This window comes from Diceros bicornis, chromosome 31 (genome assembly GCF_020826845.1).
Source record: "Diceros bicornis minor isolate mBicDic1 chromosome 31, mDicBic1.mat.cur, whole genome shotgun sequence".
NCBI classification, from domain to species: Eukaryota; Metazoa; Chordata; class Mammalia; order Perissodactyla; family Rhinocerotidae; genus Diceros; species Diceros bicornis.
In genome coordinates, this window is record NC_080770.1 from 9,972,828 (window position 1) to 9,999,124 (window position 26,297).

Consider the following 26,297-nt stretch of genomic DNA (forward strand, 5'->3'; position numbering starts at 1 on the left):
TACCCCTTTCTCCCATCCCTTTCCCCCTTCCCTTCTCGTAACCATGAATCTGTTCTCTTTATCCTTATATATGTTTATCTTCCAAATATGAGTGAAATCATGCAGTATTTGTCTTTCTCTGTCTGGCTTATTTTGCTTAACATCATACCATCCAGGTCCATCCACGTTGTTGCAAATGGGACAATTTTGTCATTTTTTATGGCTAAGTAATATTCCATTGTATCTATATGCCACATCTTTATCCATTCATCTGTAGAAGGACACTTGAGTTGCTTCCACGTCTTGGCTACTGTGAATAATTCCACATTGAGCATAGAGGTGCATAAGTCTCTTTGGATCATTGATTTCAAGTTCCTTGGATAAATACCCAATAGTGGGATGGCTGGATCTTATGGTATTTCTGTTTTTAATATTTTGAGAAATCGCCATACTGTTTTCCGTAGTGGCTGCACCAGTTTGCGTTCCCACCAGCAGTGCCTGAGGGTTCCCTTTTCTCCACATCCTCTTGAACATTTTTTGTTTTTTGTCTTGGTAATTATAGCCAGTCTGACTGGTATAAGGTGATATCTCATTGTAGTTTTGATTTGCATTTCCCTAGTAATTAGTGATGTTGGACATCTTTTCATGTGTCTATTGGCCTTATCTATATCCTTTTTAGGAAAAGGTCTGTTAAGATCCTCTGCCCTTTTTTTGATTGGGTTGCTTGGTTTATTTTATTGAGTTGTATAAGTTCTTTATGTATTTTGTATATTAACCCCTTGTTGGATATAATTTGCAAATACTTTCTCTCAGTTGGTGGGTTGTCTTTTCATTTTGTTCATGGTTTTCTTTGCCTTGCAGAAGCTTTTTAGCCTGATGTCGGCTCATTTGTTTATTTTTTCTTTTGTTTCCCTTTCTCAAGTAGACATGGTATTCAAAAAGACGCTGCTAAGACCAATGTCAAACAGTGTACTGCCTATATTTTCTGCTAGGAGTTTTATGGTTTCAGGTCTTAGATTCAAGTCTTTAATCCATTTTGAATTAATTTTTTGTATAGTGCAAGATAATGGTCTACTTTAATTCTCTTGCATGTGGCTGTCTAGTGTTCCCAACATCATTTATTGAAGAGACTTTTATTTCTCCATTGTATGTTCTTGGCCCCTTTGTCAAAGATTAACTGTCCATAGATGTGTGGTTTTATTTCTGGGCTTTCAATTCCATTCCATGATCTGTGTATCTGTTTTTGTGCCAGTACCCTGCTCTTTTGATACTATAGCTTTGTAATATATTTTGAAGTCTGGTTTGTGATGCCTCCAGCATTGTTCTTTTTCCTTAGGATTGCTTTGGTTATTCGAGGTCTTTTGTTGTTCCATATAAATTTTATGATTCTTTGTTCTATTTCTGTGAAGAGTGTCATTGGATTCCAATTGGGATTGCATTGAATCTGTAGATTACTTTAGGAAGTATGAACATTTTCATTATGTTTTTTCTTCCAACCCATGAGCATGGAATATCTTTCCATGTCTTTATGTCTTCTTCAATTTGTTTCCATAATATCTTATAGTTTTCAGTGTTATAGTCTTTCACCTTTTTGGTTAAGTTTATTCCTAGATATATTATTCCTTTTGTTGTGATTGTAAATAGGATTGTATTCTTGACTTCTCTTTCTACTACTTTGTTGCTAGTGTATAGAAACACAATTGATTTTTCAAGTTGATTTTGTACACTGCAACTTTGCTGTAGTTGTCGATTATTTCTAATACTTTTCTCCTGGATTATTTAGGGTTTTCTATATATAGAATCATGTCATCTGCAAACAGCGACAGTTTCACTTCTCCCTTTCCAATTTGGATTCCTTTTATTTCTTTTCTTGCTTATTTCCTCTGGCCAAAATCTCCAGTACTATGGTGAATAAGAGTGGTGAGAGTGGGCACCCTGGTATTGTTCCTATTCTCAGAGGGATAGTTTTCAGTTTTTCACTGTTGAGGTTCATGTTGGCTGTAGGTTTGTCATATGTGGCCTTTATTATGTTGAGGTACTTTCCTTCTATCCCCATTTTATTGACAGTTTTTATCACAAATGGATGCTGGATCTTGGATTTTGTCAGATGGTTTCTCTGCATCTATTGAGAGGATCATATGATTCTTATTCCTTATTTTGTTAATGTGGTGTATCACACTCATTGATTTGTGGATGTTGAACCGGTCCTGCATCCCTGGAATAAATCCTACTTGATCTTGATATATGATCCTTTTAATGTATTGCTGTATTCAATTTTTCAGTATTTTGTTGAGGATTTTTGAATCGATGTTCATCTGTGACATTGGCCTTTAATTTTCCTTCTTTATGTTGTCTTTGTCTGGTTTTGGTATCAAGGTAAGGTTGGCCGCATAGAATGAGATAGGAAGCATTCCATCTTCTTCAATGGCAATAGCCATTGCCAATCCTCCTAATTTTGCTGAGGAAGATTGGCCCTGAGGTAACATCCCTGCCCATCTTCCTCCATTTTATATGTGAGATGCCTGCCACAGCACGGCTTGATAAGTGGTGCCTAGGTCCATGCCTAGCATCTGAACATGCGAACGCCGGATCACCAAAATGGAGTGCATGAACTTAACCAGTACACCAACCAGCTGGCCCTATAGTTACTTTTGATGCTGTCTATCCCTTTATTTTTTAGGTTAAAATTGAGTATTTGCTTCCCTGTTCTGATAGAGAGCTGAGTTTTCTGATTTTTCTGTCTATTCATCTCCTTGCTCAAATCTTTGTAGAACTTAAGTGTTTTTGTTTCCACTGTGAGAGCATCTTTAATCATTTCTTGCAAGGGAAGTCTAGTGGCAATGAACTCCCTCAGCTTTTGTTTATCTGGGAAAGTTTTTATTTCTCCATCGTATCCAAAGGACAGTTTCACTGGATAGAGTATTCTTGGCTGAAAGTTTTGTCTTTCAGTATTTTGAATATATCATTCCATTCTCTCTTAGCCTGTAAGCTTTCTGCTGAGAAATATGATGAAAGCCTGATAAAGGTTCCTTTGTAGGTTATTTGCTTCTGCCTTGCTGCCCTTAATATTTTTTCTTTGTCATTGACTTTTGCCAGTTTTACTCTTATATGCCTTGGAGTAGGTCTTTTTTTATTATTATTGATGTTTTAATGGTTTCTAACATTGTGAAATTTTGGGTTGTACATTTTTGTTTGTCCATCACCATATATATGACTCCCTCCACCCCTTGTGCCCATCCCCCACCCCCACTCCCACTGCCCCTGGTAACCACAGTCCAGTTTTCTCTGTCCATGTGTTGGTTTATATTCCACATATGAGTGAGATCATACAGTGTTTGTCTTTCTCTTTCTGGCTTATTTCACTTAACATAATATGCTCCAGACCCAACTATGTTGTTGCAAATGGGACGATTTTGTCTTTTTTTATGGCTGAATAGTGTTCCATTGTATATATATACCACATTTTCTTAATCCAATCGTCAGTCGAGGGACACTTAGGTTGCTTCCACTTCTTGGCTATGGTGAATAATGCTGCAGTGAACATAGGGGTGCATAAGCCTCTTTGGATTGTTGATTTCAGGTTCGTTGGATAGATTCCCAGTAGTGGGATGGCTGGATCATAGGGCATCTCTATTTTTAATTCTTTGAGAAATCTTGGAGTGGGTCTTTTAACATCTATGTAATTAGGCATTCTATTAGCTTCATGTATTTGTAAATATGGTTCCTTCCCCCAGGTTTGGAAAGTTCTCAGCTGTTATTTTTTTGAAGTATCTCTCTGCTCCTTTCTTCCTCTCTTCTCCCCCTGGAATACCTATAATCCTTATGTTTATTTTCCTAATTGGGTCAGATATCTCTTGAAGTATTCCTTCTTTTTTTTTATTGAGGTGATAATAGTTTATAACGTGAAATTTCACTTGTACATTATCGTTTGTCAGTCACCATATAGATGCACCCCTTCACCCCTTGTGCCCACCCCTCAACCCCCTTCCCCCTGGTAACCACTAAGCTATTCTCTCTGTCTGTGTATTAGTTTATCTTCCACACATGACTGAAATCTTCCTGTGTTTGCCTTTCTCTATCTGGCTTATTTCACTTAACATAATACTCTCAAGGTCCATCCATGTTGTTGCAAATGGGGCAATTTGGTCTTTATTCATGGCTGTGTAGTATTCCATTGTGTATATATATAATATACATATACATATGTGGTATACACATATATTATATATATGTATATATATATATATATATATATACACACACACCACATCTTCTTTATCCAATCATCAGTTGAGGGACATTTGGGTTGCTTCCACTTCTTTGCTACAGTGAATAATGCTGCAATGAACATAGGGATGCATAAGTCTCTTTGAATTGTTGATTTCAAGTTCCTTGGATAAATACCCAGTAGTGGGATAGCTGGGTCATATGGTATTTCTATTTTTAATATTTTGAGAAATCTCCATACTGTTTTCCACAGTGTCTTCACCTTTTTGCATTCCCACCAGCAGTGTATGAGAGTTCCCTTTTCTCCACAACCTCGCCAGCATTTGTTATTTTTTGTCTTGGTGATGATAGCCATTCTAATGGGTGTAAGGTTATATCTTAGTGTAGTTTTGATTTGCATTTCCCTGATGATTAGTGATGTTGAACATCTTTTCATATGCCTATTGGATCTCTGTATATCTTCCTTGGAAAATTGTCTGTTCATATCCTCTGCCCATTTCTTATTGGGTTGTTTGTTTTTTGTTGTTCAGTTGTGTGAGTTCTTTATATATTATGGAGTTTAACCCATTGTCAGATATATAATTTGCAAACATTTTCTTCCAGTTGGTGGGTTGACTTTTCATTTTCATCCTGGTTTCCTTTGTCTTGCAGAAACTCTTCAGGTGAAGAAGTCCCACTTGTTTATTTTTCCTTTTATTCCCTTGTCCAAGTAGACATGGTATTTGAAAAGATCCTTTTAAGCTGATGTCAAAGATTGTACTGCCTTATTTTCTTCTAGGAGTTTTATGGTTTCAGGTCTTACATTCAAGTCTTTGATCCTTTTTGAGTTAATTTTTGTGTATGGTGCAAGATAATGGTCTACTTTCATTCTTTTGCATGTGGCTGCCCAGTTTTTCCAATACCATTTCTTGAAGAGAATTTCTTTACTCCAATGTATATTCTTAGCTCCTTTATCGGAGATTAGCTGTCCATAGGTGTGTGGGTTTATTTCTGGGCTTTCAATTCTGTTCCATTGATCTGTTTGTTTTTGTACCAGTACCATTTTGTTTTGAAATTTATAACTTTGGAGTATATTTTGAAGTCAAGGATTGTGATGACTTCAGCTTTGTTCTTTTTTCTCAGGGTTGCTTTGGCTTTTTGGGGTATTTTGTTGTCTCATATGAATTTTAGGATTCTTTGTTCTATTTCCATGAAGAATGTCATTGGGATTCTGATTGGGATTGCATTGAATCTGTAGGTTGCTTTAGGAAGTATGGACATTTTAACTATGTTTAGTCTTCCAATCCATGTGCATGGAATAGCTTTCCATTTCTTTATGTCATCATTGATTTATTTCGATAATGTTTTATAGTTTTCATTGTATAGATCTTTCACCTCGTCAGTTAAATTTATTCCTAGATATTTTATTCTTTCTGTTGTGAATGTAAATGGTGTTGTATTCTTGAGCTCTCTTTCTGTTAGTTCGTTATTAGAGTTTACATATACAACTGATTTTTTTAAGTTGATTTTGTACACTTCAACATTTGCTGTCGTTGTCGATTATTTCTAATACTTTTCTCATGGATTATTTAGGGTTTTCCATATATAGAATCATTTCATCTGCAAACAGTGAGACTTAACTTCGTCCTTTCCAATTTTGATTCCTTTTATTTCTTTTTCTTGCCTAATTGCTCTGGTCAAAACATCCAGTACTGTGGGCAATAAGAGTGATGTGGGTGGGCACCCTTGTCTTGTTCCTGTTCTCAGAGGGATGGTTTTCAGTTTTTCACCATTGAGTTTGATGTTGGCTGTAGGTTTGTCATATATGGCTTTTATAATGTTGAGGTACTTTCCTTCTATACCCATTTTATTGAGAGTTTTTATCATAAATTGATGTTGGACCTTTTCAAATGCTTTCTCTGTGTGTATTGATATGATCATGTGGTTTTTGTTTCTTACTTTTTTAATGTGGTGTATCTCATTGATTGATTTGCACATCAATCCATTGATTTGCTGAATCATCCCTGCATCCCTGGAATAAATCCCACTTGATCATTCTGCATGATCTTTTTAATGTATTGCTGGATTCGGTTGGCCAATATTTTGTTGAGGATTTTTGTTTCTATGTTCATCCATGATATTGGCCAGTAATTCTCCATCTTTGTGTTGTGCTTGTATGGTTTGGTATTAAGGTGATGTTGGCCTTGTAGAATGTGTTAGGAAGAGTTCTGTCATCCTCAATTTTGTAGAATAGTTTGAGAAAGATAGGTGTTAAATCTTTGAATGTTTGGTAGAATTCTCCAGGGAAGCCATCTGGTCCTGGACTTTTATTTTTTGGTAGGTTTTTGATTACCATTTCAATCTCTTTGCTTGTGGTTGGACTATTCAGATTCTCTATTTGTTCTTGATTCAGTTTTGGGAGGTTGTATGAGTCTAAGAATTTATCCATTTCTTCTAGATTGTCCAACTTGTTGGCATATAGTTTTTCATAGTATTCTCTTATAATCCTTTGTATTTCTGTGGTATCCATTGTAATTTCTCCTCTTTCAGTTCTAATTTTTATTATTTGGGCCTTCTCTCTTTTTTTCTTAGTGAGTCTGGCAAAGGGTTTGTCAATTTTATTTATCTTCTCAAAGAACCAGCTGTTTTTTTCATTGATCTTTTCTACTGTTTTGTTTGTTTGTTTGTTTGTTTGTTTGTTTTGTTTCAATATCATTTATTGATATTGAATTGATATTGAAACTTTATTTCTGCTCTAATTTTTATTTCCCTCCTTCTGCTGACTTTGGGCTTTGTTTGTTCTACTTTTTCTAATTATGTGTTGTGTAGTTTAAGATTGCTTATTTGAGATTTATGTTGTTTATTAAGTTGGCCTGTATTGCTATGATTTTCCCTCTTAGGACTGCTTTACCTGCATCCCATTAGTGTTGGTATTGTGTATTTTCATTTTCTTTTGTCTCCAGATATTTTATGATTTCTCCTTTAATTTCTTCAGTGATCCATTGGTTGTTCAGTAGCATGTTGCTTAGTCTCCACATATATTTCACTTTCCCAGCATTTTTCTTGTAGTTGATTTCTAGTTTTGTAACATTATGGTCTGAAAAGATGCTTGATATGATTTCAGTCTTCTTAAATTTATTGAAGTTTGCCTTGTTTCCCAACATATGGTCTATCCTTGAGAACATTCCATGTGCACTAGAGAAGAATGTGTATTTTTCTGCTTTTGGATTCTGTGTTCTATACATATCAATAAAGTCCATCTGGTCTAGTTTTTCATTTAAATCCACTATTTCCTTCTTGATGTTCTGTCTGGACGATCTATCCATTGATGTAAGTGTGGTGTCAAGGTCCTCTACTATTATTGTACTGTTATTAATATCCCATTTTAGGTTTGTTAATAGTTGGTTTATGTACTTTGGTGCTCTTGTGTTGGGTGCATATATATTTATAAGTGTTATGTCTTCTTGGTGGAGTGTCCCTTTTATCATTATATGCTGTCCCTCTTTGTCTCTCATTACCTGTTTTATCTTGAAGTCTACTTTGTCAGATATAAGTATGGCAACATCTGCTTTCTTTTGTTTGCCATTAGTTTTGAGTATCATCGTCCATCTCTTCACTCTGAGCCTGTCTTTGTCTTTAGAGCCAAGATGTGTTTCCTTGAGGCAGCATATTGTTGGGCCTTGTTTTTAATCCATCCTGCCACTTTGTGTCTTTTGATTAGAGAAGTCAATCCATTTAGAGTGATCATTGATATATCAGGCAGCTTAATGCTGCCATGTTTTTGCTCTTTTTCTGGTTCTTCTGCATTTCCCTTCTTTCTTGTTCCATTTATTTTGGACTACAAATTCAGTTTGGTAGTTCTCTATGGTAATTTTGTTAGTTTTCTCTTTATTTATCAGTCGTGTCTCTGTTCTGATTATTTGTTTAGTGGTTACCATGAGGTTTGTATAAAAAATCTCATAGATGATATAGACCATTTTCTGATAGCCTCTTATTTCCTTAGACTAAGCTGATTCCATCCCTTTCCTCTTTCTCTTCTAATTTATTATTGTCACAACTTATTCTATCTTGCGTTGTGAGCTTGTGGTTAAGATGACAAGATTATATTTATTTTTGATGTTTTTGTTCCCTTTATCTTTAATGTTATAATTAAGTGTTTGCTAACCTGTTCTGATAGAGAGCTGCAATTTTCTGATTTAGTCTACCTATTTCTCTCCTTGCTCAAGTCTTTGTAACCTCTTTCTTTTTTTTCAGGTATGAAGGCCTTTCTTCTCGGAGGGGGGGTCTTGTGGTGATGAACTCACTTTGCTTTTGTTTATCTGGGAAAGTTTTTATTTCTCCATCACTTATGAAAGATATTTTCTCTGGATAGAGTATTCTTAGCTGAAAGATTTTGTCTTTAAGAATTTTGAATATATCATTCCACTCTCTCCTAGTCTGTAAGTTATCATTGAGAAATCTTCTGAAAGTCTGATAGGGGTTCCTTTATAAGTTATTATCTTCTTCCTTGCTGCTCTTAATATTTTTTCACTGTCATTGACTTTTGTCTGTTTTACTACTATATGCCTTGGAGAAGGTCTTTTTACATTGATATATTTAGGAGTTCTGTTAGCTTCTTCTACTTGTATTTCTGGGTCCTTCCTTAGGTTTGAGAACTTTTCAACTATTATTTCTTTGAACAAACTCTCTGCTCCATTCTCCTTCTCTTTTCCTTCTGGAATGCATATAATCCTTATGTTGCATTTCCTGAGTCAGATACTTTTTGGAGAATTTCTTCATTTCTTTTTAGTTTTAGTTCTTTCTGCTCTTCCATCTGAGGCATTTCTATATTTCTGTCCTCCAAGCTGCTAATTCTTTCCTCCATAATATCAGCTCTGTTGTTCAGGAATTCCAGATTTTTCCTCATCTCAGTCATTACGTTTTTCACCTCCAACATTTTTCATTGGGTTTTCTTTTCAGTTTCAATCTCTTTTGTGAAGAAGTTCCTGATTTCATTGAACTATATATCTATACTTTCTTGTAACTCATTGAGTTTTTTATGATAGCTATTTTCAATTGTCTGTTATTTAGATTATAAACTTCTGTGCCTTCAGCATTGATTTCTCGGTGCTTGTCATTTTCCTTCTGGTCTGGAGATTTAACATATTTTTTCATACTGTATAATGGCATAGATTTGTGCCTCTGCATAGTGATGGTATCTGGTTGCAGCTTCCACTTGCCACTACTGGGTGGGGGTTAAGAGCTGTGTATTCTGGTCCCCCTGTGACCCTGGCTTGCTCGCTCCCAGCTGCTGGCTTTCCATCCTTTGCATAGGCTCTCTGGATGACTGGCTTAGCTGGAGTGCTGGATGGGGGGAGAGGCCCTTTCTTTCATCTGCATGATCCCAGGGATGTTCTCACTCTGCCCTCACTATCTGCTCTCCTGAGGTGCTGGCTTGATGAAGAAACCCCCACAGCAGCTTAGTCATCTCTGTGTGGGCCTTTCCCACAGGCTGTGAGGGAACTTGGAGAGCAAGTGTGTTCTTGCCATTGGCCACTCCTCCCCTCTCTCCTCTGAGAGCTGTGTGGTCCAGAGCCCAGTGTTGCTGCTGTTGGGGAAAGAGAGGAGATCTCCTTACCTCCTTCCACTTCTTCTGAGGCTCTGCCTCCACCAACAGATGTATGGCTGTGTGGGTTTCTCAGGCGTCTTTTGTGTTGTGTGAATGTCCTCTGTTGGTATATGAATATGCTTTTCATTGTATCTTAGAGGGGAGAGTCTAAGGGGAGAGTTCACTCCACCATGATGCTAAAGTCACTCTTCCCTCCTTGATTTTTTTAAAATCTTATTTCTCTCTCCTCCTCCACCTGTAGCATTTCTATATTTCTATCCTCTAACTCATTAATTCTTTCCTCTATAATATCAGCTCTATTTGTTAAGGATTTAGATTATTTTTTATTTAATTAATTGTATTCTTCATATCCAGGATTTCTGGGATTTTAAAAAACAGTTTCAATCTCTTTGGTGAAGTATTCCTTCTCATTAATTGTATTTCTGATCTCATTGAACTGTCTTTCTGGTTTCTCTTTTAACTCATTGAGTTTCTTTATAGCAGCTATTTTGAATTCTCTGTCATTTAGATTGTAAATTTCTGGGCCTTCAGGGTTGGTTTCTGGAGAATTATTATTTTCTTTGTTGTCTGAATTGTTGCTGTAGTTCCCCATGGTGTTTGATGAACTAATCTGTTGGCACATTTGTGGTAGTATTAGTTGGCAGATTCCCCTTGCTACCACTGGGGGGGAGCAGAAGCTGCGTTTCTGATCCCACTCTGTCTGCTGGAAGTTATGAGGGTACTATGGGCACTTTTGCCAGCCTGGAGAGCATTCTGGTGAGTGTGTAGACTGTGCTTGGTTGGTGTGACTTCCTTGCAGGTCCGAGCTTGGGCTTCTCCTTGGGGCTTCAGCAGCATGGTGGGCTCTCCCATCACTGGGAAAGTGACCATGAGTGGGCTAAGGGCTGCCACTGCCTCCTCATTTGGTCCCCCCAAGGTGCCTTCCCACTTTTGGGGTGCAGTAGTTCTAGGGCACTTGTGTGGGCCAGGAATGCACCCACTTCAGTGTGTAGATCTGTCGTGGCCTCTTCTTGTCATCTTGCTAGCTACTATGCTTGGTGGGCAGAGCTTCCTCATGGGGATAGAGTCAGGGCCACTCCTTGGGGCCACAGCAGTATGGTGGGCTCTCCCACTGCCAGGAAAGTGATCACTAGTGGGCTGAGGGCTGCTGCTGCCTCTTCCTACAGTAATCCTGGGGGGTGTTCCCACTTTTGGGGCACAGAGGTACTATGGGCACTTGCGTGGGCCAGGAATGCAATGCCCTGGAGTGTAGAACTGCTGCCACCTCTTCTTGTGGTCCTGCCCACCACTGTGCCTGGTGAGCAGGCCTTCCTCACACGGACTGAGCCAGGGCCAGTCCTTGGGGCCACAGCAGTATGGTGGCCTCCCCCCCACCAAGAAAGTGATCACAAGAAGGCTAAGGGCTGCTGCTGCCACTTCATACCATTGCCCTGGGGCATGTTCCCACTTTTGGAGCACAGGGGTACTATGAGCACTCGTGCATGCCAGAAATGTGCTCACCTCTTCATGTAGATCTGCTGTCACCTATTCTTGTGCTCATGTCAGCTGCTGTGCTTGGTGGGTGGGGCTTCCTCATGGGGACAGAGCCAGTCCTTAGGGTTGCAGTTGCATGATGGGATCTCCCACCACCAGGAAAGTGATCATAAGCAGGCTAAAGGCTGCATCCACCTCTGCATACAGTCACTCCGGGGTGTGTTGCCACTTTCAGGGTGCAGTGGTGTTATGGGCACTCACGCCAGGCTGGAAAATATTTCTGCATGTGCACAGGGCTTCCAGGGAAGGGCAGAGAGTGCTCACCTATCTCCACTACTTCCTGGAAGGCCAGTCAATCCATCTTCAGATGTATAGCTGCATGGGTCTCTCAGGCATCCTGTTGTGGAGTGTGGGCTTCCTCCATTGGTCAATGAATGTCTATTTAGTTATAGTTCAAAGGGGGAGAGTAAAAGGAACAGCTCACTCTGCCATGTTGCTGATGTCTCTCTATTTCTACTTAGATCTGTCATTTGCTTTATATATTTTGGTACTCTGATGTTGAGTGTTTTATATATATATTGATAATTATTATATCTTCCTGGGAGATTGACTCTTTTTTCATTATGTAATGACCTTCTTTTTCCCTTGTGACAGTTTTTGACTTAATGTCTATTCTGTCTTACATAAGAATAGTCACTCCTCCTCTCCTTTAATTACAATTTGCATGGAATATGGTTTTCCATCCCTTCACTTTCAGCTTATATGTATACTTAAATCTAAAATGGGTCTCTTGTAATGGATGGACCTTGAGGGTATTATGCTGAGCAAAATAAGTCAGAGGGAGAAAGTCAAATACCATATGATCTCACTCATAGGTAAAAGATAAAAACAACAACAAACAATCACATAGAGACAGAGATTGTATTGGTGGTTAGCACAGGGGTGGGAGTAGGGGGACAAGGGTGACAGGGGTGATTAGGCACATGTGTATGGTGATGGATTGTAATTAGTCTTTGGGTGGTGAACATGATGTAATCTACACAGAAATCAAAATATAATGATGTACACCTGGAGTTTATATACTGTTATAAACCAATGTTACTGCAATAAAAAAATAAATAAAAAACATATATTATTAAAAAATGAGTCTCTTGTAGATAACAGTTGGGTCTTTTTTTTTTTTTTCACTCAACCACTCTATATATTTTTATTAGTGAGTTTAATCCATTTACATTTAAAGTAATCATTGATACATTAGTACTTAGCAATTGACATTTTTGTTTTCTGGTTGATTTGTAGTCCTTTGTTCCTTTCTTTATCTCTTGCTGTATTTCTTTGTGACTTGATTTTATTTGTGTGTGGTAATATACTTTATTTTCTCATTATCTTTTTGTATCTACTGTCAGTTGTTTTTGTAGTTACCATGGGACTTGCATAAACTTCTTACAGTTATAATAGTCTATTTTAAGTTGATAACAACTAACTTCAGTTGCATACAAAAACTCTATGATTTTACTTCACACACACTATATGTTATTTACATCAGAATTTACATCTTTTTATATTGTGTGTTTATAGAACAAATTTTTATGGTCATATTTATTATTAATACTTTTGTATTTTTCTTTTATGCCAGGCTAAAAGATGATTTATGCACCACCATTACAGTATTACATTATGTTCTGTTTGTCTATATATTTTCCTTTACCTTTATCAGTGAGATTTATACTTTAATGTTGCTGCTTAGCATCATTTCATTTCAACTTAAAGAACTCCTTGAGCTTCTTTAAGATGATTATTTTGAATTCTTTGTTAGGCAGTTCCATAGATCTCCATTTCTTTAGGGTCAGTTACTGGAGCTTTATTTTGTTTCTTTAGTTGTATATTTCCCTGATTCTTCATGACCCTTATAGCCTAGCATTTGTGTCTGCACATTTGAAGAAGCAGTGAGCCTTTCCAGTCTTCATAGACTGGCTTCAGCATGGAAAGGCCTACACCAGTCAGCTTGGCCAGAGATTCTGGGTAGGCCAATTAGCAGGGACAATCTTTCAGTGGGCTGGCTGGTGGAGTCCACAGATGAGCCTCTCCAGAATCTGCAGACAGGCTTTCTCTCTCCCCTGTGGGAGCACTTGTGAGCCAAAGGGATCTCTTTCAGTGCTGTGCTATGCCAGGTTGGGAATAGGGTGACACAGGGAAAGTGGAACTTTTCTATTTACTCTTTTAAATGGGTCTTTTCTCATTTCAGTCCTCCACCAGGGTGCTGTAACATCTCACCTGGATTCCAGATATCTCATAAAGAAATTTTCATCCATCGTCAGTTGTAAAATTGGTGTTTCTGTCGGGGAGAGGGTCTGGGACCTCCTATTCTGCCATCTTGCTGATGTCAATCTTTCCTCAATCTTCTCTTTTATCATTTGTTCCTCATGTCATAGTTAAGAAATCATTGTCTAACTCCAAATAATAAATATTTACCCATGTTTTCTTCTGAGAATTTACTTTTAGCTCTTATATTTATGTCTAACATTAACTTTGAGTTATTTTTTTACAGTGTAAGGTAGAGATCCAAATTAATATTTTTGTATGTGTATATCTATTTGCCCCAAGCACCATGTCTTAAAGACTTCCTTTCTCCCATTGACTGTTTTCTTGTTCCCTTTGTTAAAAAATCAATTGATCAAAAATTTAGGGTTTATTTCTGTACTCTCAACTATATTACTTTTTCTCTATATCTATCGTTATCTGGAATCACACTATACTATAGCTTTTCAGTAAGCTTTGAAATTGAAAAATATGAGTCCTCTAAGTTCATTCTTCTTTTTCAATATTGTTTTGACATTCTGGGTCCTTGACTTTCCATGTGACTATTAATGACAGCTTATCAATTTCTGCAAAAAAAAAAGCCAACTGACATTTGGATAGAAATTGTGTTGAATCTGTAGATAAATTTGGGGAGTATTGCTATATTAACAATATTAAGCCTCCTGATACAAGAATATGAGGTATCTTTTCATTTATTTAGATCTTCTTTATTTCCTTACAACACTTTCGTAGTTTACAGTGGAAAATTCTTTCATTCCTTTTATTAATTTTTCTATGTATTTTATTTCTGTGATACTACTGTAAATTGATTTGTTTTCTTAGATTTATTTTTTGATTGTTTATTGTGAATGTAAAGAAATACAATTGATTTTTGCAATACAGTTGTATCTGCAATGTTGGTAAAGTCATTTATTACTTCTAGCAGATATTTAGATGATTCCTTGGGATTTTCTATATATGTCATCTGCAAATAAAGATAGTTTTGCTTTTTCTTTTCCAATACAGATGTTTTTTATTAATTTTCTTGTCTAATTACCCTCACTAGAATTTTCAACACAATGTTGAATGTACATTGTGAGAAGATAGCGTTATATTGTTCCTGAACTTATGGTAAAGAAATTAGCCTTTCACCATTTAGGATGACAATTTCTTCAAGTTCTTATGTATGCTCTTTTTTACCTTTATTGAGGTATAATTGATATACCAAAAAATTGCACACATTAGTGTACATATCTTGATGAATTTCTACATATGCATACACCTATGATACCATCACTACAATCAAGGTACTAATCATATTGTTCACCTCCAAAAATTTCCTTGTGTTCTTTTGTAGTTTTTTGTAAGAACACTGAATGTGAGATCCATCCTCTTAATATATTTTGAATATATATATGATATGAAATCTTTCACATTCTGAAGATTTGATGTTTATCTGTATTTTCTCATAGGATTTTTATGACTTGCTTTTCTTTAAAATTTTTGCTCTTAAATTAATCAGAATTTATTCAATGTGATATAAAGCTATAATATTTCCTAAAACACTTAAATAATTTTTTCTAGAACTATACTTTCCTCACTATTTCTAATTTCACCTATGTCATAAATTCTTCTACATACATCTAAGTTTTTTTTTAACTACCTTGTTCAATTGGCTTTCCTAGAAATTATTTTGAGTCTGGGATCTGCAGAGAGACTCCACGGAGCATTCAGCAGAGGGTCTCTTGCAAGTATTTATACATGTGAAAAAATACATCAGAATGGAGAAAGACCCATCCTAGATGATTAGAGGTAAAACTCCCTGACTTTCACACGAGGGTGGGAATAGTGCCCATCATCCAGAGTAGAAAACCTCAGAATTCATATGGGGTTTTGGGCAGAATTCTCAGAATTTGATTCAGTAGGGAAGAAAATTAACCCTAGGCTAAATGCTGCTCATGTGTCACCTAAAGATGCTTAAAAGCGAGACCCAAAGAGATCAGTATTTCCAAGTTACTTAAGCATATCCCATAAGCTCAATAATATTTTTAGGCATACAAAAATATCCAGCACCCAACAAGGTAAGAATCACAATGCTTGGCTTCCAATCAAAAATTACCATGCAAGCAAAGAAATAGGAAAATAGGATCCATGTGAGGATAAACATCACTCAAGAAGAAATAGATAAACTGAATAGTCCTATATCTACATTGTAAAATAAGTTTACAGTTAAACATCCTCTCACAAAGAAATTGGTATCTTTGCTGGAAACTTTTACCAAATATTTAAGGAAGACATAATTCCAATTGTACACAAACTCCTTCAGGAATAGAAGAGGAGAGAATGTTTTCAAACATTTTATGTGGCCAGCATTATTCTGATACCAAGAACAGATGAAGATAGAAGAAAAGTAAACTACAGACCAACAACTCTCATTAACATAGATGCAAAACTTCTCACTAAAATTTTAGCAAATCAACTCAGCTATATATGTATATATTTAAGTAGGTATTTTTTTTTTTTTGAGGAAGATTGTGCCTGCGCTAAGGTCTGTTGCCAATCTTCCTCTTTTTCCTTTTTTCTCCCCAAATTCCCAGTACATAGTTGCGTATCGTAGTTGTAGAGTTGTAGCTCTTCTGTATGGGATGTCGCCTCAGCATGGCTTGATGAACAGTGAGTAGGTCCACACCCAGGATCTGAACCAGTGAACCCCAGGCAACCGAAGTGGAATGCGTGAACTTAATCACTATGCCAGCAGTCCGGCCCCGCAATATATATATATTTTTAAAAAGCTTACTCCATACTGACCAAGTAGGCTTATCCTAGTGCAAGGTTAGCTTAATATTTTAAAAATATATCAATGTAATTCACCACTTAATGAGATTAAGACAAGAAAAACCATATGTTCATCTCAATAAAATTGACAAAATCTATTGAGAAAGGCAAAAAGTTGTAGAACTGCAAAGTAGACATGGACAAAATGTTCTTTTACAGAGACCTAGTAATCTTTTGAATAGAAAAGTGAAAACCACTGCACTCCTTCTTTATTCTCCAGCACATAATTTTGGCATTGTATAAGATGCTGGAATCTTGATACCTCAGACGGAGAAGTTTTGATGTATATGCCCACAAAATAACTCTGGAACCTTGTCAACTTAGAGAATTGAACCCCCAAGTTAAAATCATATAGACTTGTAGAAAAGTACAATGTGACATCCAAATTGCATTTGTAGACAACCTGATACTTCTGATTTTGTGCCTTTGTCTCATTAATTCTCTGTATCCACAGGAACAAGCCAAGTCCTTTGTATGTTATACATGCTCAATAAGTGTTTGTTGAACTAAAAATTGAATAAAATTCTTAATGTGATGCTAACCATTTTAATGTGCTTGATTTTTTATTATAGCATGCTTTCACCTTTATGAATTCCCACTGCAGTGTGCCTTCACTCACAATGGCAATTATTAGCACTTTTAAATCTGCTGTTTTGAAAATGAAATCTTATATTTCAAAGTGGGTTTGAGTTAAATTTACTACTATATTTGAACAGATTTTCATGTATTAATTAACCATGTCATTTGGAATACAATTTTTAATTTATAGTGACTTCATTAAATGCATATATATTTTGAAAACTGCTTACCCTGTTATTTGCCCTCAATTTTGGTAATAACTTTACAATATTTTAAATGACATATGGTAATTATTTAAAATATGACGAGAGAAAAGTACAAAGAAAATGTAATAATCACTTAAAATTCCATCATTGAAAGGTCACTATTGTTATCATTTCAATGAATGTAACCAAAGAGCACATAATCTTTCTATTTGCCAGTGATATGATGTCAAAAGTATCAAGACACCAATCCAATCTCTGTCTTTATGTGTTTGTTTATTGTTGTTATCTACTACTTAATGAAGGAAATCATACGGTATTAGTCCTTCTCCCTCTGACTTATTTTGCTTTGCATAATACCCTCAATGTCCATCCATGTTGTCACAAATGCCTGGATTTCATCACTTCTTATGGCTGAGTAGTATCCCATTGTGTATATATACCACATCTGCTTTATCCATTCATCCCTTGATGGGCACTTAGGTCGCTTCCAAGTCTTTGCTATTGTGAATAACGGGGGGGGGGGGGAGGGTGAAAGGGATAATTCGGCACATGTGTGTGGTGGTGGGTTGTAATTAGTATTTGGGTGGTGAACATGATGTAATCTATGCAGAAATAGAAGTATAATGATGTACACCTGAAATGTATGCAATGTTATAAACCAATGTTACTGCAATAAACAAAAAATTAAAAAAATAAAAAGTCTCTACAAATAATAAAAAATAAAAATAAATAAAAAATAAAGTATCAAGACAAACACAAGTTGTCAACACAACCCTAAAATGGTTTAAATGAGCTTATATCAGAGATGACACTAGTTTCTAATTCATTCCCCCTCCCCCACAAATAGTCTCATTTATTAAGTGCATGTATATTGGTATCTGTTTCTGGATTTCTTTTGCTTTCTGGTTGCATATTCTATATTGCTCTGATTTTTGCAGATTTATGATAGAGTTCATAATATTCTGCTTCACACATCAACCAGCTACATCCTAATTCCATGATTACCCTTGATTTCTGAATCATTTTGTCTACTAATATTTATTGATAAATTTGAAATTTTTTCAACAACTTTCCAAAAATATTGGATTTTTCATAGAATTACATGTTCCCACAAATTATTTTAATTGCATATTAGAGCCATATTGTAAAAGAGATTGAATTTTCCAGTGTACTATCTCGCTAGTTTATAGATTTAAAGGAAAACTTCTGGGGTTTTTTCTTTCATAGTTTTCTTTTCCTCACTGGTCTGCTCATGAGACCATGTTAAAATTTTGTCACTTTTATGTAGGAATCTTTTTCATTTACTTTTCTTGAGAATTTTCTGCTGGAGAAACAAAACAGAAACAACCAATCAGCAAACAAAAACAAACACTAAAAAAACAGAAAAGATAAAAATAAGTTTGTCTTTATCCATGCATACGTACAAACTGATCTTCTAATCATCAGCTTTTTACAATCCAGTAAAATCCATGAGGGATTGACACTCATGCTGGAAAAGGCCTTGCTGCTTGGGCAGACCCAACAAAGCAATTTTTAAAGTTACAACTCTCATTGGTCTCTTTAGACTTCTGGTCAATGACAACTTTTGAAAGTCAAGAGGTGAACTAAAAATCTTAAGGGGACTGCCTATTTGTTTTGGGTTGAACTGTGTTCCCCCAAAATTCATATGTTGAATCTTAACTCTCAGTTTCTCAGAATGTGAGGTTACTATATTCAGAAATAGGGTTGTTGCAGATATAATTAGTTAAGATGAAGTCATACTGGAGTACAGTGGGCCTCGAATCCAATATGACTGGTGTGCTTATAAAATGGGGGAATTTGGACACAGAGGCATGCCAGGGAGAATGCCATGTGAAGACTGGAGTTCTGCTGCCACAAGCCAAGGAACTACCAGAAACTAGGAGAGAAGCCTGAACAGATACTTCCATAGAGCCTCCAGAGGGATCATGGCCCTGCTGTCAACTTGAGCTCAGACTTCCAGGCTTCAGAACTGTGAGAAAATAAATTTCTGTCGTTGAAGTAATTCAATTTGTGGAACTTTATTATGGAAGCCCTAGGAAACTAATATACCATTTGTATCATTTAAAAACATCTCTTATTAGTTTCTTATTTTCTCTATCCTCAATCTTTCCATTACTTGTGGCAGCAAAATTGCCCAACTCTCACAGGCAACTAAACAAGATTTATTTCCTTTATTGTCTTTTCAAAGAGAGTCTTTAACTCTATGTGATCTTCAAAACATTATTCCTTCATTGGCTATCTCATTTCTTTCCCCTTCGTATCCCAGGCTGTTATGGATCTGAGAATCATGAAATACCATCATGAATGTGTGTCTCTCATGAGGGCAGGTAGTATGCACCATCACAACAGAGCTAATATTTATCTCTTCACCACTAAAACCAGCCCCTTCGTCCCAGGGGGTGGCTAGAAAGTTTACTCACCCTTTTTCCACATCCTGGATGACGTCAAGCAGAGGCTGATTCCTGGTTTCAGGTAGAAAAAGGACAACAAGACCACCAATGATGGGGAAGACTCCATAGATGATCCATGGCAAAGTGGGAAGATATACCTTGAGAATCATCAAGAGAGGAGCCAGTGCTGCCCCAATCCTACTGGCCACTATATCTAGTCCTGAAGCTCTTGCCCTGAGAGGTAAACGACAACACATAATAATCCAGTAAAAATCCACATACATAATTTGTGATATGTTGTTTTAACTTGATTATGGAAGACAGTAGAACACAATTGTTAAATATATGGCCTTTGATGTTAAACACTTGTTTCTGAGCATTGCTCTATAATTTTGTAGCTCTCTTTGTTAGGTTCAAAGTGTACTAAGACTCATTGTTATCATTTTAAATCGAATGTTACATATTGTACTACACTGATGAGTAGTCCAAAAGATTAATGAGATGAGCATTGAAGTACTGCTTGGCACAGTGCGTGGCATGAAATCGGCTTTCAATAAACTTTGGCTATAGTTGTTGTTAGTATAACATTACTATTACTATTGCAATGATTGCTTTTATAATATAGAGGTCTTATTGTATTATTCTTGCAATAAATGTTGATTAGCTGGGAAAGTCCTGTTTTGGGCCCTGGAAGAGCATCCATAAACTCACACCTGAGGATGGTGGGGATGAGTTCAGCTGTGTGGACAGAATTACTGGAGGTAGAGGCAGCAGAAGAGCCAATTCCCACGCTTGCCAAAGCCACACGCATGGTCTGCATTTCTGGAGAGAGGAAGACCAGTGAGACTAATAAATCTGGGTTGAAGGAATCAGCATCCATCAAATGTAGTCAGAAAAAAGACCATATAGGTTATTTGTACATTTGAAATATACTGTAAAAAAGTGTACAGTGACAGAGAGCATGGAGTGATGGATAAGCTGAGAAATTTAGAATTTGCAACTTGAGTGGTAAAAAGCACATAAAATTATCAGATTAATTGCAGAAAATCTCTCTGTGTATCTGAGATTTGCCAGGGGAGAAGAAAAGGTGAGTCTGGAAGGAATTTACTTTTACCTATTCTGTGCAGTGCTTGTTATATCCTTATTGTAGAAGGTAGCATCATCATGTGGACAATTATGGAATCTAAGACTCAGCTCTAAACTTGAGGACCTTACAATTAAAATGCGCAATTGAAAATGACCAGCCATTCTGGTTGTCCTGGGAATCAGAGGGTTTTAGTGATGTGGGATTTTCGTTGATCAAACCAGGAAAGTCCCAGGTAAACCTGGATGAGTCAGTCAACCTACTGTAGATACAACATTGTCATGGGATGGATATGACATGATAGAGTAATCAAAGGACAGGACTACTCTGCTAGTGGACAGGCTGAAGAGAGGCTAGATCTAGAAGAATGTTAGACACAAGGAACAAAGGATGGAAACTTCTATTTGGAAAAAAATTTCAGAATTAAGGAACCACTGAAGAGAAGTTTCAGATAGTCAGTTTTCTGCCCAACATAAAAAGAAAGCTAATTATAGCTTTATAACATTGGAAAGGACTCTTTCGTAAGGGAGTAAGCCTGCATCATTAATGATATTCTGAGGAGCAGTCCACCTATCTGTAATGCTGTAAAGTACATTCCTGCATTGAGAGATAGATGAAACATAATGCCCACTGAGGTTCTCGTAATCAATACATATCATCATTCTATTAACTTATAAAGTAATCTAACAGGGAATGAACTAGGCTTTTAATCTGTTTACTTCCTTATTCCCACTGTACATTCCTTCGCTACTTGAAAAAGGGGGATTCTTTTCATTTCCTGCAAGTCAAGAAGACTCCCATATGCAAAGGCTGCAGTCATGGTGACTTAACACCTCACTCACATGTGGATAGGTAGAGATTGGGAAATAGACTAGTTATCAAAGCTAGTAAGGAAGAGCCCAGACAGAGGGAGTGACCATATTGTGTCCTCACATGGGATATAATTGGAAGGCCTTGTTCCTCCATGCTTGTTATTAAAAATGTGAATAGCCAAAAGGCAAGTGATCAATTGCTGCCTGAGAGAAACTGTCAGGAAGAAATAGCACCAGTTTCCAGATACTTCCAGGATATGAAGAAGATAAATATATGTCTGAGCTGCCCCAAGCTGACCTTTGGCTCTTTTCCCAACAACTTATTAGCAGACTGTATCATAAACTCCCAGATTGGTTTTGGAGAATACTTAGCCCTTAATTGGGACTATTCTTTGCTTCAGACAATGGTGACAAATACAATCCCTAAAAGATGGGGAAAAGATACTTTCTTTCCCCAAAAATCCAATCTTATCTCACCTTGGGGCACAAAAATGTTGACCAAAATGCAAAGTCCCTCCAGGAACATGAAAAGCATCTGGGTTATTCGACGGCCCATATGCTTCTGCGCTAAAAGTGCAACATATCGGGCTGAGGCAGACAGAACTCCAAAGACTACCTGGAACAGGAAAATATTGCTCCCAAAGTGCTGAAGATTGATAAAGATGCCATAAAATGTTATGATGTTGGCAAATCTGTAGTGAACAAAAGAGGAAAGACACATCCCATAAGATTTAGAGCCTACATGCTGCAGCTGATGATCATATTGACCCAGGCAATCAATGATCAATGTTACAGAATAAAGGCCCACTCTGATTTGTATAATACTTCATTTTAAGGTGATAATTTAAAGTTACCATAAATAATTGCATGACAATATATGAAAATGATACTCCTCCTGTCGTTCTTTAGTCTGAGTCCCTAGGAGTTACCAGTGACAGGGAAACATAACCTGACCCAATCACCAAACTGGATGGGGTATAGAAGTTGAGTATAGAAGGATTAAAACTTGGAAATTAGGGAAAGAATTTCTTTTCTGTAGGTTGTCAGTATGCTGGGAGTCTTCCCTCTTTTCCCCCAACCCCAACACTTTGAGAACTTTCCCTCTGCTCAAGTAGTGATTGAGGCTTCAAAGAGACTACTTGTGTCCCCTTGATTTGGAAGCACAGCATCCTGGGATCTGACTCAACTCGAGGGAACTTAAGGTTCATATCTGACTTCCTAGGGCTAAGACAAAATGTAAGAATTCAGGCAGACAAACATGCACCAACTATACCATAGGAAATGGAATCAAAGGTTCCCACTGGGGATTTACAATTTACCCAGAAAGCATCTAAAGGAAAGGAGTCCACTTCAATAATCTACACCACCCAGAGGGAGCTAGATTTCAACATTACTGCAGAAGAAACCACCATAGACCACAGCAATCTCCAGGCAGTAAGTCCTTTCTTGAACCTTATCTCTTCTTTTTCTTTCCACCCTGATTGTCTAGGATTCAGAAACCTGAGTCTGTGACCTAGTGAATAGGGGAAAGGTGAAAAGCACAATGCAGTTAAATGAAGAACAGTCTCCTAGGGTATGCCTAGGAAGAGGGAAACCAAACTGTACTATTCGATAGTTGCTTTCTTACGCTTGGCAATGGGTATATATTGTCCTGCGTCCTTTTTTTTTTTTTTTTTTTTTGTAAGTCTTCAAAATTTCCCCTCCTGTCCCTATAAATGTAAGTACTTATATCCCCCAAGAGATAATGGACAAGATTTTCTACAGAAGCCCGTGTGCGAACACCCCAAGTTGGAAACAAACACACTTCCACTAACATCAAAGTACGTGAAGAAATTGTAGTGTATTCATCTAATGGAGTAAAAACAGTGGGAGAAAACAACATACTGCTACATGCAACAAAATGGATGAATCTTGTATGGATAAACTTGAGGAAAAGGGGCCTGTCACAGAACCATTTTATCATTTACATTATGTGAAGGTCAAGATCAGGCAACACTCCTCTTTGGTGATGGTGATCAGAACAGCTGTTAAATTTTATTTGGCCAGGGAGTGCGCAGTGAGGAGGGAATGAGAGTGGGGCAGTGGTGGTGGTGCTGGCTGTTGTCATAGGGGATACACGAGGGGACCTTCTGGGGAATTAGGAATTTTCTATCTTGCTCAGGATGTTGGTTACATTTTACACATTGAAATATTCATTGAGCTGTATATATTCACAAGCTCTTCACCTTACTGTTTCCAAGATTTGCTTCAATTAAAACTGAAAGAAAAAATGAAAATTAAATGCCAAAATGTGTACTGTGAGGAAAGTTCTCAACATCAATCTCCAGTGAAGAGACTGATAGAGTGATATGACATAATTAACTTGTCATTGTATAATCAGTTCCATGTGAGTCTTTTTCTAACCCTTTGATGATCTCCAAACACAGCAATTATTTGGTGTGTTTTCCTCATCTTTTATCTCCAAATCAGCATCTCCTCCGTACAACATTGTTATAACCTTTGAAATAAATATATTCATATCTCCACTCCTTTAATGTTGTCATGCACTGTGTGAAGCCAACCTCAAAAAGAGCAGGATACAGGTCCTTTTACACAGGTTGGGTGTGCGGAACAGGTCAAATATAGTAGTTTTGGTCTGTGCTGCCTCCAGCTCCTCCTGCATGGTGGATCTCAAAACCTTCAACAACAACAACAAACATGTATCATTTGCCAGCATAGTGCCAGGCATTGTGGTGAGCACTGGCACCCAATAGGACACTGGAGATGTGTTCCCTTTTTTTGTAGTATAGAAAAAAAGATGTGTTCCCTTTTTTTCTAGAATATCACTTCTCTCAGATCATGTGAAGTAATATGAAGGAAGATGTAGGGAGTTAAGCGAGACTCCAGAAAATCATTCAGCACCAATGCTATTTTGAAAATGAGGTCATAGGGGGATGCAGGGCACCCACAAGAGTGCATAGGTTATAGATTCAGATCAGGAAGTGAACTAAAGGAAGAGGTAGTTGCACAGCGCTCAGAGCTTCTCCTATCTGAGATCCTCATGAGAGACAGGGAACTGAGCTTGCATTCTCAGCTAGCCGCCCTTGTTAGAGATGCAGTTTGTCTATCTCAATAAGGAGAAGGCAGATGTCAGTCTTCCCTCCAGCCCAGTAACTGCCTTCCCTTTCTTGCTCACCTCCATGTTCACGGTTTCTTCAGCATTCTTCACTCCATTTGTGTGTGCAGCTTTTCTAAGTTCCTTTAAGCCCTCATCTGGTTTGAGGGTGACAATCAGCCACCGAGCAGACTCTGCCAGCCACCTGATGAAAGAAGAGCTCGCAAGTGCAGCCAACTCTCTCTTACTTATTTGTCACATGATTATCGACTACAGAGGCTTTTTGCTTTCCATCTAATATCCCCTACTTGTTGGGTTAGGAATAGAAACTCATGTTCTATTATACAAATACTAGGAAAGTACGAGAATGACCACTCCAGATGAGAGTGAACAGATGAGAGACATGGGTTTTAGGTCCAGACAATAAGAAAGGACCCAGGGAATAAGAAAATCAATATGTCTTGAATCAATATTCATTTTCATCCCAGTGAGACAACGTGAGAGACAAAGCTCATACCTTGAGGAGAGAAAGAAGACAAAGAATGGTACAGACACCACCAGCTGCAGGGTGCGCCACTCTCGAAAGACAAAAGCCAGTCCTCCTAGGGTTATCTGCCCCATACTAAAGGCCCAGCCCAGCAGTGTTATTACCATGGCTTTAGACTGAGACCTTGTCCACTCTACAACTGAAAGACAATCCAATTGGGATATTAATGTCAGATAAAGGTGAAATTTCAAGGTCAAATTCAAGACTTGGAATGTGGAGAAGATTAAAATTAATGACTTACTAAGTATATAGTTATTTGTGATGACGGCCGTGGAAGAACAACCTGACAAGAAGCGTAGTAAGCAGTAAATGATGAAGGTGGGAGCAAAGGCTGTGCAGGTCCCAGAGACGGCGAGCAGGAGCAAACAGTATCTGAGAATCAACTTTCGCCCAAATCTAAGAAACGGAGACTCAGGTTAGATTACAGGAGCAATAACAATTTGTTGTAAAAACTTAAGAAAATGAAAGCATATTCTGAAATGTAGAGAATGTTTTAACAAGTGATTCTTTGGACCTGAAAGCTTGAAAACTCAAGAGCTAAATCAACAATAGAAATTTCCTCAAATGTAATGCTCACTGCTTGTAATATAGACTAACAATATCAAAGCTTCGTCATCCAATCAGCAGGAGGTCTCTCACACCAAGAGATACCATATAAAAGAGACTACATTGTTGGAAATTGTAATAGATCTTAAGCATGCATTGCACTAACATATGTATTTAGCATAATAGAGAGTCTGTATAGCGTGTAGAACACAAGAAAGCTAAATGTGTTTTTGGGTCTCTAGGACAGTACAGGCAAAGGCTGAACTGATGCAAAAGAAACATCAGTGGAACAATCATCAAAGTTGCTTAAGGGTTGTATAAGAGGCCCTCTTTGACAACAAAGAGGATTTATAAGCCCCAAGCAATGTGCTTTATCTGCAACAGAATATACGAGTGCCACAACCCAGAGAGAGGAAATTATAGAAAGTTCTCAGAGGAAAGAATTATGTAAGATGGAGAATGAAAGGGAAAGAAGATGAAGGACAAATAAGAAAGAGGGAATTCTGTGTTTCATTGGATGCCAAGAAAAGAAGGCCTTCCTGGAGACAACTTGGACTAAACAGGATGTGTTAATCTATATACCCAGTAATGAAAACAAATAGACAAATTCTGGGACTGG

General features: G+C 37.3%; 1 protein-coding gene across 2 annotated transcripts in view; it reads right to left on the minus strand.

Moving 5' to 3' along the window:
* LOC131394919 (solute carrier family 22 member 10-like) overlaps nt 1-26,297 on the minus strand; it is a 48,931-nt gene that overhangs the window by 17,281 nt on the left and 5,353 nt on the right. The window contains exons 3-10 of one of the 2 annotated variants that reach the window (XM_058526616.1): nt 25,374-25,528; nt 25,103-25,271; nt 24,667-24,790; nt 24,053-24,168; nt 21,969-22,183; nt 20,309-20,417; nt 19,626-19,829; nt 18,448-18,508 (exon numbers count right to left, since the gene is read on the minus strand). In XM_058526616.1, the coding sequence (XP_058382599.1) occupies nt 18,448-18,508; nt 19,626-19,829; nt 20,309-20,417; nt 21,969-22,183; nt 24,053-24,168; nt 24,667-24,790; nt 25,103-25,271; nt 25,374-25,528 (1,153 nt within the window). Of the gene's footprint in view, nt 1-18,447; nt 18,509-19,625; nt 19,830-20,308; nt 20,418-21,968; nt 22,184-24,052; nt 24,169-24,666; nt 24,791-25,102; nt 25,272-25,373; nt 25,529-26,297 lie in introns of those variants that run through there. The other variant, XM_058526617.1, reaches the window with a different exon arrangement.